The sequence below is a fragment of the Tripterygium wilfordii genome, chromosome 2, assembly GCF_013401445.1.
Source record: "Tripterygium wilfordii isolate XIE 37 chromosome 2, ASM1340144v1, whole genome shotgun sequence".
NCBI classification, from domain to species: domain Eukaryota; kingdom Viridiplantae; phylum Streptophyta; class Magnoliopsida; order Celastrales; family Celastraceae; genus Tripterygium; species Tripterygium wilfordii.
The window spans coordinates 6,208,397-6,226,077 of NC_052233.1; the positions used below are offsets into that span (position 1 = coordinate 6,208,397).

Sequence of the window (17,681 nt, forward strand, 5' to 3'; positions counted from 1 at the left end):
AAATTTTTAGAAAAATTGACAAAAGTTATAAACTTACTAAAATACCTTCCTTCTTCTTCCTTGTGCTACTATAAGGGAAGATTGTCATCTGACCATCGTTCCTAGAGAACGAAACAAATGAAGCTTCATGGTAGCCCGACCAAAGCTCAATCATCATCGACCGTCGATGATCACTTGAGTCACCGAAAAAACTTTGTGAAATCAAGGATCACCGTTTGAAAAATAGTCCGATCCGGCCAATTTGGTCAACGCCGGCAACCATCATCACCACTAATCAACTCATCAGACCAAGGCGCATCAAATCTGGAACTTGATCTATTAAAATAAATGAAAATTGTTTTGGTTTTTAGATCTGATTTTTCATAGCCGTAGAAATTATGTATGTTTCAGATTTGTAGATATTTTATTTGTTTTGGGTATGATGATATTATAAATGTTTAAACGAAATTTTCATGTTTAGATCTTCATAGTGATGGCATTATCAAATGAAATTATCGTATTTCAGTATCCAAACATATACAATAAAACAGATAACATATGAACATAAGACATATGAAACAGATAACAAATTACCAGATTCGTGGGTATGGTGAACCACCGCCGTCCGGCCATCGATCAAGGCATCCGACCAATCAAAAAGAAGCATCGAAGCACCACGACTACCCCTAGCCATCATTCGTCTCCGTTAGCTTCTGATTCCACCTGATTTTGACCTTGAAGTCACGCCCAACCATGAAGAAAATTGTTTGATCAAGCCATCGAAGATATTGCCTTCGCAAACCACCACCACGGGAGTGTAACCCAGACCTAGGCGCACCCTTCCCACCTATTGGCTGGCCAGAATAGTCGAAGGAGGATGAAACTCATATTTGGGTTTTCATATGGGGAAGATGAGGGTATTTTTATCAATAAAGTAAATATTTATAAGTTTTTATCCTTTATGGAATATTTTTTAAACTTGATGGATTTTATGGAACAAAATTTATTGGAGTATCCTTATTGGAACAAAATTTTTAGTGAAGGGACATATCTCCAAATTTCCTTAAATTAAATATAAGCTTAATCAAAATGATATTTGTCCATAATTTTGGTATCCATAATTGTCCATAATCTAGGTGGCATGAGGAGAAGTGTGGGGGACCATTTAATACAAAATGACCCTCACACTTCTTCTCATGTTACCTAGATTACGAATAATTATGCACATCAAAATTATGGAGATATAGTGCTTTCATAAACTTAATAAGAGGTTAGATTCCCAAATCCGTACTCAACAAACAAATGAGGTAATATTGTCAACAAAGTAAGTTGGTTTTAAAGCTTAGAGACAAAGGAAGCGCATTGATTAACAATTCTACTATTATAAGGAAATAATGAACTAAATATCAATAAACATTGAATGGTGTGTTATTCGGGTATATTTTAGTGTTGTTCGGTGTTAGAGTTTGTGAATTCTTAAGTTGTTAAGTGTGTTAGGTATAACATTTGTTAGTATGGAATGGAGTGTTGGGTTTAAATTTTTATAAAAGAAACATTTTGTGGTGCATCATCTTCAAGTATTACGTAAGATGAACATTATTTACATCCCATTTTTTATTAAGTACACCCCATTAATCTTTTAAAAACACATTAAAATAGGATGTATTTAATAAAAAATAAGGTAGAAATAATGTTGATCATTACACAAACCTATTTGTTCTTCTTTTTATATATATATTATTATTGTTTTTAGATGTGTTTGTTGTTTATTTAATACCCTCTCACCAACCATTCATGTCAGGTGTGTTCCAATTTTCTGACGTAGGGTCTATTACTCTTTGATGTTGACTGGCTCCACTGGTCAGCAATGACTTGTTCTTCAATTAAGAAGGGCCCCACAAAGAATGAACCCCCAAGCAAAAGCTCAAAAAGAGAAGAAAGATTGGTATATTTGAGCACAAGGTTTTTTTTGTTAGATTGTTTAGCCCTTTTAGCTTTGCTATTGGCTTTTATTACTACATCTTTCATTTTGTAATTATGAAGAAAAAACTTGTGGAACCAAAATTTATCCAAGTAGGAGTTCATTTTGTAATTATGAAGAAAAAACTTGTGGAACCAAAATTTATCCAAGTAGGAGTACACTTTCTTTTATCGAGTAGGATTATCTTTTTCTTTTGTCTCCTTCTGTAATGGTGAAAGAAAAAAAAAGCTGATGTTTGATAGAGACTGGGCCCACTCGTTCCAGAGGCTTAGATGGATATCTAACAGTCCAAGTTCCATGGCTTCTTTCATCGTTGGTGTGTTGTTTATGTATGATGTATCTGTAAACTAATTCTACAGATTTGATATCATATATTGATTATTCTTGTGGTTTGCTTACTCGGGTATCTGTCTCAAAGATATTTAGGTTCTTATCGGGTATTATATTCCTACGAAACTATTTAGCTCATCCTGTTATTTGTCTCCCTTTCAGATGAGTGCGCAGATGGCGACCAACCTCGATCACACAGCATGTTCAAATGAGTACGCAAATGACGACCAATCAGAAAATGGGAGGTAGCCTAGTTGGTCAAGTTGTCTGCCCAGGATCTTGAGGTCCAAGATTTCATTCTCACCAGGAGAGTTTGGGATTTGAATAGTTTTCCATCCGTTGTGGCGCCTTCATGCCCCTCGAGCATGGCTTAATGTGTGTCTGACATGTGCACCATTCAAAAAAAAAAAAAAAACTTCCTCATGCTTTGATTAAATAAATATTTTTGTAAGATTTTGTATGGAATTATTGTTTGAGGATATTTTGATAATTTCACAGACCTCTCTAAGACGGATCGTTACAAAGAAAGACGATTAATTCGGACATCACAGTCCCATGAAAACGTCTCTAATCAGCGGAAGTAAATCTCTTTTTACATTTGACCTGGGCACACCTATAGTTGCTGAACACAAGATAATCATAAAAAGAGAATGAGATTTCCATGTGACATCAAAAATAGAATCACAGGCCAGAATTTTATCAAGCAAACAAGTGATTTTGCAACTTGAGTATGATTTAGGCTTTGCTTTACATGGAGGGAGATAAAAATAATAATGCAAGAGTTGACAAGCCGTTCCAATCCAAACTCCAAAGCCACTGATAGTGCATGAAATTCAAGCAATCGCCATCAATCCATTCCTTGCAACCAAACCCAAGACTTCTTCCCGGCCCATCATGGTATTTTCCTCCAGCTGTCAGCAACCAAGGTTTTGAAAACCGAATTGGATAGGCCGGTAGGACCTATCCAACCAGTGATCGACCACTTGTCCAGTCTGATTAATGTGTCAGAACTGATAGTTTATGAACCGGTATTTTTTAAAATATTTTAAAATATTGTTCTGTAGGGTTGAACTCCTAATTTATGAATCGATATTTTTCAATTGAACAGGACGGTTCATCAATTGAACCAGTCAGAATCGGCTCCATTCATTAATTGAAGTTAAGAAAATATTTTTAAGAGTGTGTTTGGATTGAGGGATTTGGAGGAAAGGGAAAGGAAGGGAAATAGAGTTTCTTTTCAATTCCCTTATTTGGATAGTTTATTAAAAATTAAGGGAAGGGATTTGAGGGGAATATTTCATTAAATTTTTGTTAAAATTTTTTCTCTCCAAAATGGAGTCATTTGGAAGGAATGGATTACTAATTAAGTCATTTGTAAGTTAAATATCTATTTTATCCTTTTACATAATATTTTAACATAAAAATAAGGATAAATTAGTAAATTAAACAAATTTTCTTTCTTTCTTTTTTTATCTATCCAAACATGGGAGAGGGAAAAATAGTCCCCCTTCCCCTCCCTTCCCTTCTCTCCCCCTCCCCTCCCTTCTCTTCCCTCCCCTCCAAATCCCTCAATCCAAACGCACTCTAAATATTGTTATGTAGGATTGAGCTCATGACCTCTTATGCATTAAAAAATACACCAACTACTAGGCTATGTGACTTTATTTGCTTAAAATGACACTATTCTTTACTTAAAATGACACTTTATTTGAATATAAGGTATTTTACAAAATTTTCCTTATATATTATATGTCTATAGTGTAGATATATATATATAAATAATTCATTACATTGAATCCGGTTGAAATCCCCGTTAAACCTTTGAACTATGAACCAAAGATTTATTCGATTTAATGCTGGTTTGGTTTTAAAACCTCAACAACTCGAATGAACAAGGTTTCACAAGTCCAGGGTTTGGACTATGCAAGATTAAGAAACTCATTGTGGAGTACAACAGAAGTTGAAGTTGTTAAAAAAATTACACACCATTTTGGGGAGATTAATCGCATGATGTCATAGAAAGTGCTGTCAGCAACCAAGGTTTTGAAAACCGACCGAACCGACAAGTTAGACCGGCCAACGGTGATCGGCCACTTATTCAATCTGATTGATGTGTTAGAACCGGTAATTTATGAATCGAAAATTTTCAATTGAATCGGACGGTCATCGATTGAACCGGCCAGAACCAGTTCAATTCATTTACTAAAGTTAAGAAAATATTTTTAAATATTGTGCTTGATAGGTTTTGAACTCATGACCTCTTATTTATTAAAAAATGTACTAACCACTGGACTGTGTGAATTTCTTTGCTTGAAATGACACTTTATTCTTTGTTTAAAATTACACTTTATTTAAATATAAAGTATTTTACAAAGGTTTCCTTATATATTATATGTCTATAATGTATATATATATATATAAATAATTCATTACATTGAATCCGGTTCAACCCCAGGTTGAACCTTTGAACCAAAGATTTTTTCAATTCGATAATCGATCCGATTTTTAAAACCTTTTCGGCAACTCGAATGAATAAGGTTTCACAACTCCAGGGTTAGAACTATGCAAGATTAAGAATCTCATTGTGAAGTACAACAGAAGTTGAAGTCGTTGAAAAAATTACACACCATTTTGGGGAGATTAATCGCATGATGTCACAGAAAGTGCTACGCGAAGATCATTTGATGTTCCGCGTATGTACATTCTATATGTTTCGATCTCTTGTTGTAAGCCCCGGGAATCATGATGAGCAGCATAATGATTGTTGCTCACACTATCACGCACTGAGAATATTATTTCCCTGACGATTGGCTCATGCCCATTGAGAAGATTTCCCATACTTAAAACTTTCCTCCACGATTGGCTAGCAGTAGGTGGAGTGAACATACTTGACACAACATGCCTCTCGTTGTTCATTACTTGCTGCTTCATGTCAAAGTCCTACGAAAAAGACAACAATACCATAGCTTAACATCATATTAAGTTCAAGTAATATCATTCTGCCGAGAAACAATACGAAATCAAAACCAAAAACCAGCTTATCAAATTCAGAACATTATGAAGAGGATTCCATGGAAAAAAGGAATTCACCTTTTGGACAGTCTCATCGGCAGAACCTGTTCCCATTCGCGGAAGGTAAAAGCTGTAGTAGTCAGTGAAAACTGCTTCACACAGGCGTGGTACTTGCAAGAACTTACGATGAAGAGATGCTGCAAGACTCAGTAGCTTCTCAACATGCTCGAAGACATTGCACAACCGTTTGAGATCTTCAATAGTCTCTCCATCACCTGATATTCGATTAGCTGCAATGGATACATGAAACATAATCACAAGACGAAAAATTCCCACTTTCAAATAAATTCAACTGTGGGCTAGATGTATAAAAATAGAAACATGAATTACACTGGAAAGGCCTCAAGGTAGATGCCAGAGTAACATAAAGTTGCTCCAACTTTGTTGTCATCTGCTTCAAGCCTCCAAAATGAGTCAGACTTAGGGTGTCCGCTGCTGCTCTGAAGGCAGTGCAAACCATTTGCTCAAGCAGCTGATGTGGTCGCAATGTCTCCAGGTAATGAAGGACCTGGCAAATTCATGTTGCAGTAATGGGTCAGAAATCATAAGTAGATGCTGAAAGAACCAGGGACATCCAACAAAAGAGCATTCTGACTAATATCATCATCATCAATCAGTCATCAACAAAGCATTTATCCAAACAATTTCGGGGTGCCTATATGACTTCATAAGAAAAATTATTTGGAACCCACCACCTAGATTCTTCTCCTCTTTTAAGTTCTGATCTAATGCTATGCTCTCCACTGATGCTATAGAGTCCATCTTCTTTCTTATCAACAGAATGCCTTATTATTATACCAAATGATGTCCATCCACTTTATATGGCAATAACTTGTCAGATGTTATGGACAATACTGCATACATCCATCCAACGATGGCACTGCAACTAATTATCCAAAGCATAGCTCAGGCAATTTAGAATCTGTCCACTTGAGGAGAAGACAAATCCTATGAATGACTCTCAGCATGTGGCAACCAACAATATGCCAATGTGGTAATTGTCCATAAGTCGCGTCATCCACATACATGATAAAACACAACAATATGACAGAAGATCTGACGGTAGTCCTCTCCTTATGACTTCTGGAAATACTGCCTTCCTAATACTTGGTGTAAAATCCAAGGAGATCAGGGATCTTAGAAGGAATTTAATGAGTTTAGAACATTAAAGATGGATCAAAAAAGGTGCAAAGATCCAAACCTTCTTAATGGGCCGACTCACATCATCCACAAAAAGGGGGCTTCACACACACCTGTGTACCAGTTATCTTTCTAACGTGCATTTACTATGGCGAACAATGATACATGCTCTTACAGAATATAGATTCAGATTGCCCCAGAGCAGGGACCAAGTTATTGATGGCAAGAATAAATTCTGCATTTTCATTATATTCAAATTTTTTTTTTTTTTTTATCTTTTCTGGTTACCATTATACTTTCTAGCCTTGGCAACCAAAAAAAAAGTTGAAGCATGATGGTCTACAAGTGAACTAGCAGTCTAAGAATTAGTAGTCAAACACAACTTACCTTTTCTCCTTCTCGATTTGGATCCAGAAGTGGTTTCTGCTCAGAAGCTGGCAATGGAGGGGCGTCATTCCATATTTTTCGCCACAAGTTACCCTGCTCAGACATTCGCCGTGAAAGCCGTCCCCGAGGAGGCCAATTATCCTTTGAACCCTGCATCACAAACCTTTTGGATGGCCCAGTTTGTCCAATCCCATCATCCTCCCAATCTCCAGGTGAATGCCACCGGATAAAATCTTCAAAAACAGCATCTGGATTTGCAGCTTTAAATGCTGACATATCTGATCCAAAATTTCAAAACATCAACATAAAACCAATTCTTTCGACACATTTACAAAAGATAAGTAGAGAGTAACCATTTATCTTAACCTCCTATGCATGTAGGAAATTAACACCCTCCCACACCCCCCCCCCCCCCCAAATCACATACTTACAGTCTCACCCTTTGCCCCAGGGCAAAACCCCTAAGCACGCATGCAACTTTTTTGTTCCCATAACTCAGTCGACCCTCGAATATCCCAAGCCCATGCAATCCAATAAAGCAACAGTCACAATACTGCATGATTTAACGTCCACTAATTGATTGTGTTAATTCCCATTTAATATGAAGACTTTTCTTAAGAAACCTCATCACCGAAAAAAAGCTTTGCAGAACTAATTGAGAAAACTAAGCACATATAAAGAAAACACTTCGTAATACCTGAAGATAAGATATCTCTCTCCAACTGAGCAGAAAAGTCCTGCAATATAATGGCAGATTATTCCTCTTCAGCTCCTAACAATAATGATCTATGATAAAGGAAAGAAACGGATATGGCACCCATTGTCGTAAGGACAAGTGATATGGGACAAGGACTTATTTTAAGGATATCATGTAGACAGGTGAATCTGTTGAATTAAGCAAATAGACATATTAACAACAGGATATTCAGTAATTATACAAGTGTGAATAAAATATTGAGACAACTTCATTATTTCTTCTCATCTCGTCATCAATAAGCTACACTACATTATTAAAACCACAAGGGAACAGTTTGGCTTGTGACAGCTGGACTTGTCGTATCATAGATATACTTCTCTAGCACTTTTCGCAACTTTTTAATGCAGAATGCTAAAGTTATGAATAAATGACACGTTTTGTTTCAACTATGCAGATGGAAACCAGTTCCACTTCAAAGACAAGACTCAATTGGACCAGAATAGCTATAGAAAGTTTTCTCATGACAAGCCTAATCTGCATGAACAAGCTTCACATCCAGTTCAGGCTCGGATCATTTAGCATTTAAAGGAGCACAACTTTGGGCTCATGCTATGCAGCATTGCAGCTTGCAAGGAGCTTGAGTCATTTTCAGCCTTCAACAGAGGGGCATAATCATAAGTCATTTAGAGTTCCAATCAAATACAAAAATATAGTGGCATCTTGGCACACATTACTGCTTTAGCATGATAAGTTGGTTTATCAATTGCAGCATGTAGTAACTTATTAGCAAACATCATTTAAAAAATGAATACTCAGCATAGGTGAAGTATATAAGCTTACAAATGAATCGCCCAAGGCTTCAATAGCCTCGAGTCTTTCCTCATGCATGTCTTCTGTCATAAGTGGTGCTTCCTAAGTAATTAAAAAAAAGGGAGATTTATTTTTTTTCAATGAACATAACAAGAAAAAGGAATCACACTAAAATTTAATGACAATCTAGAAATGAAAATGACAAGGAAACCTGTGTGAATGGGGCATGCAAGTTCTGATAGGACTTTAGAAGCATCATAGAGCCCACTGGACCGGCTGTGCCCCTTCTGAAAATATTGGAAGGTTTGATATCAGCAGCAACCGCAAGTTCAGGCTTCATCTCAAACTTTGATACAACACTTGCAGACGCATGCTTTGCACCCACTGTCAAGGGGCTGCATAATGTACAGAATGTCTATGATACATGCATCAGATGAAAGATATGCCATTCTAGTCTTGAAAGTAAAAAAAAAATTAAAAAAACCAAAAAAAAGTCTTAAAGCAAAAGATTTCATGGCTGAAAATGCTATCCTACACATACCAGTACAATATAAATACTGTTGCAGATTCCACCAAAAAAGTAGTGTCATAAATTATAATATACTCTGGTGAATCTATAGTTCCCTAGCCTATAGACTATAGTGCCCGAATCCTACACTTTAAGAAAGATAAAATTTTAGTATTTTACAATTAGTAACCACAGAAGAGGACCTTAACCTAAATAAAAGCATAAACCATCAAGAGATTCATACTCCTGCCAACTCCGATCCAAATCATGTTGATCCTATGGGCTTACCAGTTACCATAACTAATCCCTCCCTCCACTTTTGCCTCCTACCAAAGAAAGCAAAAGGTAAAAATAGCAACAATTCTTGGTAAATTTATATTTCAAGGTACATAAAGTGATCAACGTTTCACCAGCCATGTAGAATTCGGTGTATCTTTTGCAAGGCTAATTCGGAATCCATTGACCATCTATTGTTGCATTGTACCTGGTCTAGTACCATATGGAATATCTTCTGTAATTTTGTTAGCCTGGTTTGTGCTCCATGGAGCAGTGTTAAGGCTGAGCTTATGGCACAGAATAATCTGTCCAACATTAACACAAAAAAGAAGAATCTGCAGCTGGTTCCGATGGCCATTCTTTGGTGCTTATGGAAGGAAAGGAACAGGAGAACCATTGACAATATGAAATCTTCTGTTTTTGTTCATGTTGAGGGTATTTGTTCTAATTTAAAGCTTTGGTGCTCTAGTAACAATCTTCTTGAGGCTATATGTATTGCTTCGTAACCTTGGTGCCTTATGAATAAAATTCTTTTCTAATATACACACAAAAAAAGATAATGCCGAAATATTTAACAGTCACTTTAAGATCAACCAATTTTTCGGAAAGATAAAGGAGTTCTCACTTGCTTAGTTCACCTGTCACGTTTATCATAAAACTCTTTGCCAGCTACATGCATTTCCGCCAAATTATCCCCAACTAGGCCATCATTCTGCATTTCATGGAATGAGCACTAAATGCCAGAGAAAAGAGGAAGAAAACAAGCATGTGTAGCATGCAGTAGAATAAAATAAGGTAACCAAAAGCACCATTATTACCAGGACAGGAGAAGAAGTGTCATCATTGCTCCCGATGCAATCTTGAAAGTCTTCATTCAGTTCCCGCTTCTGCTCAATGCATATTGCTAGCTGAACATCACAAGAAAAAGGTGAAACAATGTTGTCAGCATCGGTGACACAAAGAAATTAGGCACTCTAGGAGTCTTATGATACCGTGGCATTTCCCCATATATATGCTATATAGATGTAGTATTCCAGTATAGGAAATGAAGAAATTAAAGTAGGAAACATGGAAAATAGAAGAGGTAGGCCAGAAAATACATTAATGGAAGTAGTCACTAAGAATATGCATGAGATAGGATAATTGGATAATACAAAATTCAAACCAATTTGATGGTAAAAAATCTACTAATGGAGTGACTGAGACAACATTATTTTCGTTATGGACACATGTAGGGACCCAAATGATTAGAGTCAAGGCTTAGATAATGATACCATAAGTCACAATAATTCTCAGTTCACTGACACAGGGAACCTTTCAGCAAAATAATTTCTAGAAGAAAGCTTTCAAGCCCTAACTTTTAAAGAAGGTTAAAAAGATGTACATTTGAAACATCTAAACTATCAAATCATGAGTTCATGGGAAACGAATTCTGGTAGGATCCTCCAAGAAAGGGTATAAATTACTACCATATGCAGTTTTTGATTGATCAAACAAGTTGAAAGATCAATTGAACCATTTGCAGGCATTTTGGGCAAGGGCTGTGACTCTTCCCAACACCAGCGAACTTCTCGAACAAACTCTATCCAGAGCACAGCAATAGCTAAATACACAGCAATAAAACCAGTATGAAGGAACCGAATCAAGGCAAAAAAATTAAAATGGCACTATAAACAAGTAAATCTCTCATGAACTGGTTTCTAACATGTAAATGATCATTAGCATCCTTTAAATATTAGATTAAAGCAACTAAAATACACATATTTCATACATACCCCTAATGTTGCAGTTGCTGATCCAGAGAGAGTGCAAACAAAACTGTGCAAAAAGCGATTCAAGCGGTGCACCTTTAATAGCTCGAGAATTCTTATGCCCACTTTTTCCAATATCTGGGAGCTGCACTCCTGACCATAGCAGGACAGTTCAAAATGTCAGCATAAAGGGTATGATAAATTCTCGAGTAGTTTAAAAAGGTCAAAACATTTTTGAGCGACTCTAACCAATTTCCTTCTGTACTCTACCCTCTGTAATAATATCTTAGATTCAGGTAAACTTATTTTCTGGTATATCGTTCTTCAAAATCCAACAACCAATGTCGTGAGGCAAAATAACCTCATATCAGTTGCAGGGTCATGAAAGAATCAATAATGATATGTAAAAGCTGCTTGCTACAACAAGCACATACTTTCAGCCAACCAATAGCAGCTATAACTTATAACCAACAAAATGTTCACATTGCGTAGGGAAATAACCCCTCATTGAATCAAGAGGGAAAAAAACCGAGACAATCTCACAAAAACACACAACATATAAATGTTTGCAAAGGGTGAAAGATAACACAATATGAGAGTTTGGAAGTCGTGTCTTTGATGTCAATTCAAAGAATTTTTTTTTCTTAGTGAAAAAAAAAATGTTAATGGCTTAATGGTCACCAAAGAGGTACTAGCCATGTGGTAGGGGAGATGCCAAATCAACATGAGAAAAAAAAGAGCACTAAAGAGGAGATTCTAGGGTGCAATAAGCTACAATCGTACAAATACTGATGTCATTGAGTAGATGCCAAACTACAGCAACTTGAAACTACTTACTAAAAAGAGAGAGAAATTACCCTCATGAAAGAGATCTTTGAGCACACGATCAAGAACTGATGGTGAAGGCACAACCATTGACGACCTCAGATTATCAGACCCTGGGTTTTCAACTGTTATAAAACAAAAGGGAGAAAGAAAAAAGCATTAAAAATTATGCACGGTCACAAATAATATCTCCAAAGAATAGACTACTTGACTCATTAGATATGGTAAACAACCTAAGATAAATAACACGACGAGACGACCAAATAAATTTCATACCTGATACAAAATCCTCCATAAATTGAGCCTCAAATGACATATTCAATGCATTAACAAGGAGGCGAAGTTGAGAAGCAAATCTGATTCTGTTTCTCTCTGAACTGTCACTTTCAAATAACAAATAAGGTTTCAAAATGTAATAACGATTTAACAAGTCAGTAAAAGATTAATTGAGAAAAAACACAACAGAAGGAAGAATATGTCATGAGAAGATGATGAAAATAGTGGCGTCATTATAGATGCTTTTCTTATAAACATGATAACCAATGCCAAGGAAATATTTTTCCTTTTCTTTTCTTTTCTTATTAGGAAAAAAGATGCTCCTATTAGGACACCAAATATTCAACCAAATTATTCTGGCATGCTAAATGGAGAAAATGATGCAAACTGTTGACTCAAATTCATAATATGGAAAAAAAGAAAAACAGTTACCATAATACTATAAGACATGGATGGAAGTAATAAAAAGGATTTGGGCTCTACAAAATTAGTGGAGAGTGTAGCTCTACATAGGAACAAATGGCGAAAGAAGATCCACGCAGTGGATTTCAATTTATTCTCTCATAAATTCAAGTACCCAACTCCAAACTGGTGGGACAAAAGTTTTGATGATGGTGATAACACAAAGAACTATGTCTAAGCACTATGATTAAGATCCAACAAACAACTATCCAAACACTAGTACATAAAGATATTGTGCTACGTAACTTCCTGCTTGTGCATATTTAGTATATGTACAATCTACAGTGACTTTCTTACAGATTAGGAGAGAATTTTGGAAGTATCATCCACTTCTCAGCTTCATGAGGAGAGTCATTTTCCATTTCAGCCATTTCCAAAGAGCTTTCAACCACCTTCTCTGACCAAGTAGCAATCAATTCAAATCCTGCATGCATTTAATAATCAAGTACAAGAGAACCAATCTTCGAAATGCAAACACACAAGGCAACAGCAATGCCTTTGAAGTTAGGCAGATTCACCTTACCTATTAGATATGAAAGTTCTTGGAAACAGAACGGGATGAGTGGTATATACGAGAGAAAAGTAATTTATAACAAAGGAAAGTAGGAAACGAGTAAAAACTCCATGCTAAGATATTGAAGCAAGCAGTAAATGAATAGTTTAAAAAGGAACAAATTGCTTAGGGAAATAATTCTTTGGATCAAAAAAGGAAGAACAAGATCTTTTTTAAGCAGACGTCAAGACAAAATCATACAATGGGATACAAATTCATGAAGTTTGTCCTAGAAGCAAAGATCACCTTTTACTGGGTCCTCTGCAGAATACCATTCGCTCCAAGGGCAATCATCATCCCACTGCGATCTGTTGTTGCTGTCACCAAGACTTCCTTCAGGCTCCTTATTCTTGGCATCAATTCCTTGGATATCATCGTCATCATAAGGAAGGGTTTTGTAGGTTGCCTTCATTGTAAAATGAACTTTGCAAAGTTGTAATGCAAGGTCCAATGTGGAGCACGCCTTCAAATCAGATTGATGAATCATTGCATAGTTAAATTTGCAATATAGTAGATAGGATACTGCAAAATCTTATGACAACATTCTATTGCATATCTATTATCACAGGAGGTTATAAATAGTATAAATCCCATATACTAAGGCATTCATTATGGTTCACGAGTTTTTATCTTCTGCCAACAACTTTAATGGTACTTGAACTGTCGCCCCATCAAATTTTATTTTCCCACTGTTAATTAAACGAAAGCATTCATAAGAGAAGAAACCAACACTGGAAAATTAATAAGAAATAGTGAAAGATGAATAATTTCTTTTAATGTTAAAGTCAATTTATTAATGAACCAGAAAGGTGTTAAAATAGGTCTTAAAGCATAAACAGGCACAATAAACATATAGACTTGCAATTTGGCAAACAACAAAGTTAAAAGATATCAATGACAAATCATTTTAATTTGAACAGCTTATGAAAAACATACGTTTTCATCCATCAAGTCTCAAAGTATAGACAGACATGATAAAATTACTGATTTGCAAGTTTGGCAGATCAAAGCTGGAAGATGTTATTAAAAAGTCATTTTGAATAGGAATAGCATGTGACTTACGAACTTAGAAACAAATAACTCATATAATCCTTCCAAATGCATGAGTTTTATTGGAACTTGGCTGCCAATACAATCAGACTCAAATCTTCTAGTAAAAACAGTTCCCATATTTTGAATTCCAATATAAGCTTCTCGAGAAGGATCGTGGACATGAACAAACGCCGGCCATAAGCTGTTTTTCCAAAATCAAAGATATCAATATCACAATAAAATCATAGATCAGAACAAATACGCCAAATTCTAAGGCAAAAATAGGCTCTCACGCCACCACTTTGATGTAGCGTTTTAATGTTCAAACTATACAAATTGGAAAGAAATTCAACCGTGAAGAAGCAAACCAATATATTTTGTGGTGAGGGTATAATAATAGGTACAAGATGAAAACAAACAATAAAATCCCGGTTACCCATCCATGAAATATATAAAAGAGGCTATGTACTATAGTGATTCCTTGAAAGCTACATAGTATAATTCACAAATCAAGTAGGCCCCACCTTGAACAATTTGACAAAGCAATGGCAACAGCGCTTAAAAGCTTGGTAGCTTCTGGTGCATCAAGAACCACACCACTGGCACTCTGAGGAGCAATCACCTGGTGATTCAAACAATTAATAGTAAAGAAATTGTTTGAAAATATCATACATCAAACATATCATACATATGGGCAAGATCCTGAGTATAACATACCAAAAACTCCTTTATCCCAAAGGACAGCTGCAAATCATGTAAACTACAATTCCAGTCCGAAACTTTGTCTTTGCAGTCAAATAATCAGTTCAATAGATATTAAAAAACACACACATTAGTTTTGGTTATTAAGTTAACAATCAGAAAAGAAAGGAAAAATTATAAATACCATTGTTGTTGGTCTCGAAATAGTATTCCACGCAATAACTTTTTGATAAATATTTCACATCCATTTTGACCTTATATAACCTCTTTGAAAATGCCAATGAAACTGCACCCTTCTCCTACAATCAAATAATTGACAAGTTTGATAACGGAGACATTACGAGATGCATGAATGACGAGATCTACTTTCTCAAAAACATAAACTGATCACAAGGCCATCAGTGATGAAGTCTACCATTCAGCTGCTCACACTGAAAACAAAAATAAGATACAGAAATGGAATATATATTGTTGTTACCACCAAATGTTCAACAACACCCAAACACACAGAAGCACAAAAAAGTCTTCCATTTGTTAATAAACAGGGAAATGACAGAAAGTAACGACAAATGTATTGCTTCTATGGAGCTTCGGCTTTGTTAGAACATGCATAAATGACTTGAAATGCCCCAACCCAACAAGTTAACTTATTGGGTTAAATGACAAAGAAACTAATATTTAACTTATTGGGTTAAATGACAAAGAAACTAATATTAACATGGTATCGGAGTGACAGATCTTGGATTCAAACCTTAGCTTCAACAATTTAAACCCCTATTTGTTGTTGCCCCAATTGTGGGTCTTTGTGTATGTTTGTTGTTGCCCCACTTGTGGGCCTTTGTGAGGTAGCCCAAGTGTTGGACCTCGTTTGTTGTGCACGTGTTGGGTCGTCGGATTGTCTGGCCCACACATGAGGAGGACTGTTAGAATATGTATAAATGATGTGAAATGCCCGAACCCAATAAGTTAAATTATTGGGTCAAATGACAAAGTAACTAATCTTAACAGGATTAGTAGTGTCGTCATTTTACATTACAGAATGGAAGATGTGACATTCCAAAAGTGTATTTTCTCATATCATAATAACCTTCCATTTTTGCCAACTTTCAACTCCCAAACGCCTAGTATAAGCCGAAAATTAAGTTTCCAGTGTCAAAGAGCCTCTCAAAAAAAATTAATGTTTTGCAAGATTCTCAGTCACATCCAGAAGCAATCTATCTTCCAAAAACCAATTGCCAAACTCTATTTCCATACGACCAAGAAAACTTACGTTTTCTTTCATTTTCAAAAAGGCAAGCGATTTTGATAATTGGTCAATGGTAAAGGAGAATGACCAAAAATAACACTCTATCAAAATACAGTGGCAAAAATTTAAATAAATCAAGTAAAATAACATTAGCTAATTTAGGGACAGTGGAAATGCATGTCTGCCTCTGCCCATTGTTCATTCAAACAGTACAGAGATGAGATAAACCAGTTGTTACCAGCAAATTTTTAGAGCCATCAGCAATCCATTGCCTACAAACCGCCTCTATATCAGATATGAACCTAGCAACAAAAGAAATAATGTTAGAACTGTATTATGTTTTTTATGAGTCACATGATTCACAGTATTCAGAAGTTAGAACTAAAAGTGGGAGGAAACAACAATGAATGAGCCATGCATGCTTGTTTAATCATTAACATATACCTTTCCCATGAGGAGGCGAGAGTAAAGTCATCAAATCGTTCCAGCTGCACCAGAACCAGTAAAACAAGGACAATGATCATTAATCAGCTAAAATATGCTTGAGCAGCAAATTCCCAATAAACTTCCCATTCCCCTGTAAGTGCTGCGTATGACACCACTACTGTAGTTTTCTTGGCAACCAAACGGAAAAATTGGAGAAAAAAGGAAGAACGTAATTACAAACCAACAGCGGACTCTAATTTGTACTGCTTAGACGTCACCTAGTGTCATACTCGCGCACCAGGTCTGTAGGCGGAATTTTGGACATTGAATTGCCATTAACAGAGGATAATGGGAAATACCTCCTCTTCAACGGATTCTCCTTCTCCCAGCGAGTCCATCTTACTGGTGGAAGCCATGAACGATCTCGTCCTTTAACAGCACTCTCCTTATCACTTCAATTTTAGCTGCAGTCATCAGAATGATCAAATCAGTACCTCGCTACGATTCCAAAAAAAAAAACAAATTAGTGAAGTTTAGAGCCATAATCGAACAATTAATCCTCGATCCAGATCCAACGAACGTAGTGAATTTCTGTAGACAATTGATATACATAAATCGACATGCATTAGAGACTAAACTGCGTAACAATTACGGTGTGGATCTCACACCTGGTTCTTCAAGAGCTGGCGTCAGGGGGAGCAATACGAAGGAAGGGATGCACTGCGGGAATTTTGTAAAAATTAACTCCTCAAAAAATCAAACCGGAGAAATGACCAGTTTTTTTATAAACCCCGGTAAATGACCTAATTTTTTATTGCAGAGATCAAATTATCCTTAGAAAACATAACCCATCACTAGGTTTTTCCCTTTCTCACGAAAACCCACTTCTTTCAACCCCATTTTGCTCGATAGGTTGCTCGACGATTACAATACAGTCACCGATCATCTGTTTTCAGCAACAAATAAGGGATTTTCCCCTCGAGGTTAATATCGTACTGGCTCAGTTTTCTACAGAATATATGCTCGATTTTAACTTGGTATTACACTGAAAAGTTTGCATTCTATTACATACTTGTGGCCGGCTTGGGTTTTTGGTGAAACTATGTTTAATTGGGTGACATTGTGGGTGAAGTCTTGGGTTTTTGGTGGTGCTTGCATGCAGGTGGTCGGGCATTATATAGTCTAGTATTCTATGTAGGTCGAGCATTAGTCGAGCAGTTTTATTTAG

The 17,681-nt window shown here is 36.1% G+C and overlaps 1 protein-coding gene across 7 annotated transcripts; it reads right to left on the reverse strand.

Moving 5' to 3' along the window:
- Window positions 1–4,766: 4,766 nt before the first annotated feature.
- Window positions 4,767–17,269, reverse strand: LOC120014836 (rab3 GTPase-activating protein catalytic subunit). 7 transcript variants are annotated; one of them, XM_038866925.1, is made up of 24 exons: window positions 17,122–17,212; window positions 17,005–17,044; window positions 16,813–16,917; window positions 16,472–16,515; window positions 16,266–16,329; window positions 14,966–15,080; window positions 14,797–14,864; window positions 14,604–14,701; window positions 14,110–14,281; window positions 13,294–13,510; window positions 12,792–12,918; window positions 12,033–12,139; window positions 11,789–11,881; window positions 10,956–11,084; window positions 10,650–10,783; window positions 9,999–10,088; window positions 9,819–9,892; window positions 8,608–8,791; window positions 8,427–8,498; window positions 7,587–7,626; window positions 6,890–7,167; window positions 5,693–5,870; window positions 5,381–5,592; window positions 4,767–5,230 (listed from the first exon to the last, which is right to left on the reverse strand). In XM_038866925.1, exons 3-24 carry the CDS (start codon window positions 16,867–16,869, stop codon window positions 4,931–4,933), a joined length of 2,853 nt encoding a protein of 950 aa, XP_038722853.1. In that variant the 5' UTR covers window positions 16,870–16,917; window positions 17,005–17,044; window positions 17,122–17,212; the 3' UTR covers window positions 4,767–4,930. The 7 variants fall into 7 exon arrangements, with proteins under 7 accessions (XP_038722853.1, XP_038722871.1, XP_038722845.1 ...); XM_038866943.1 differs by lacking the exon at window positions 17,005–17,044 and having other exon boundaries at window positions 12,033–12,133; window positions 17,122–17,269; XM_038866917.1 differs by lacking the exon at window positions 17,005–17,044 and having other exon boundaries at window positions 17,122–17,269.
- Between the last annotated feature and the right edge of the window lie 412 nt (window positions 17,270–17,681).

Excerpts from the sequence above, each read along its gene's own strand:
- LOC120014836 (XM_038866917.1), bottom strand. The coding sequence starts at position 16,869 with ATGGCTTCCACCAGTAAGATGGACTCGCTGGGAGAAGGAGAATCCGTT. Across the intron at positions 16,516-16,812 it reads GAGAATCCGTTGAAGAGGAG|CTGGAACGATTTGATGACTT; the intron begins GTATTTCCCATT and ends GTTCTGGTGCAG. Across the intron at positions 8,499-8,607 it reads TGCATGCCCCATTCACACAG|GAAGCACCACTTATGACAGA; the intron begins GTTTCCTTGTCA and ends TTAATTACTTAG.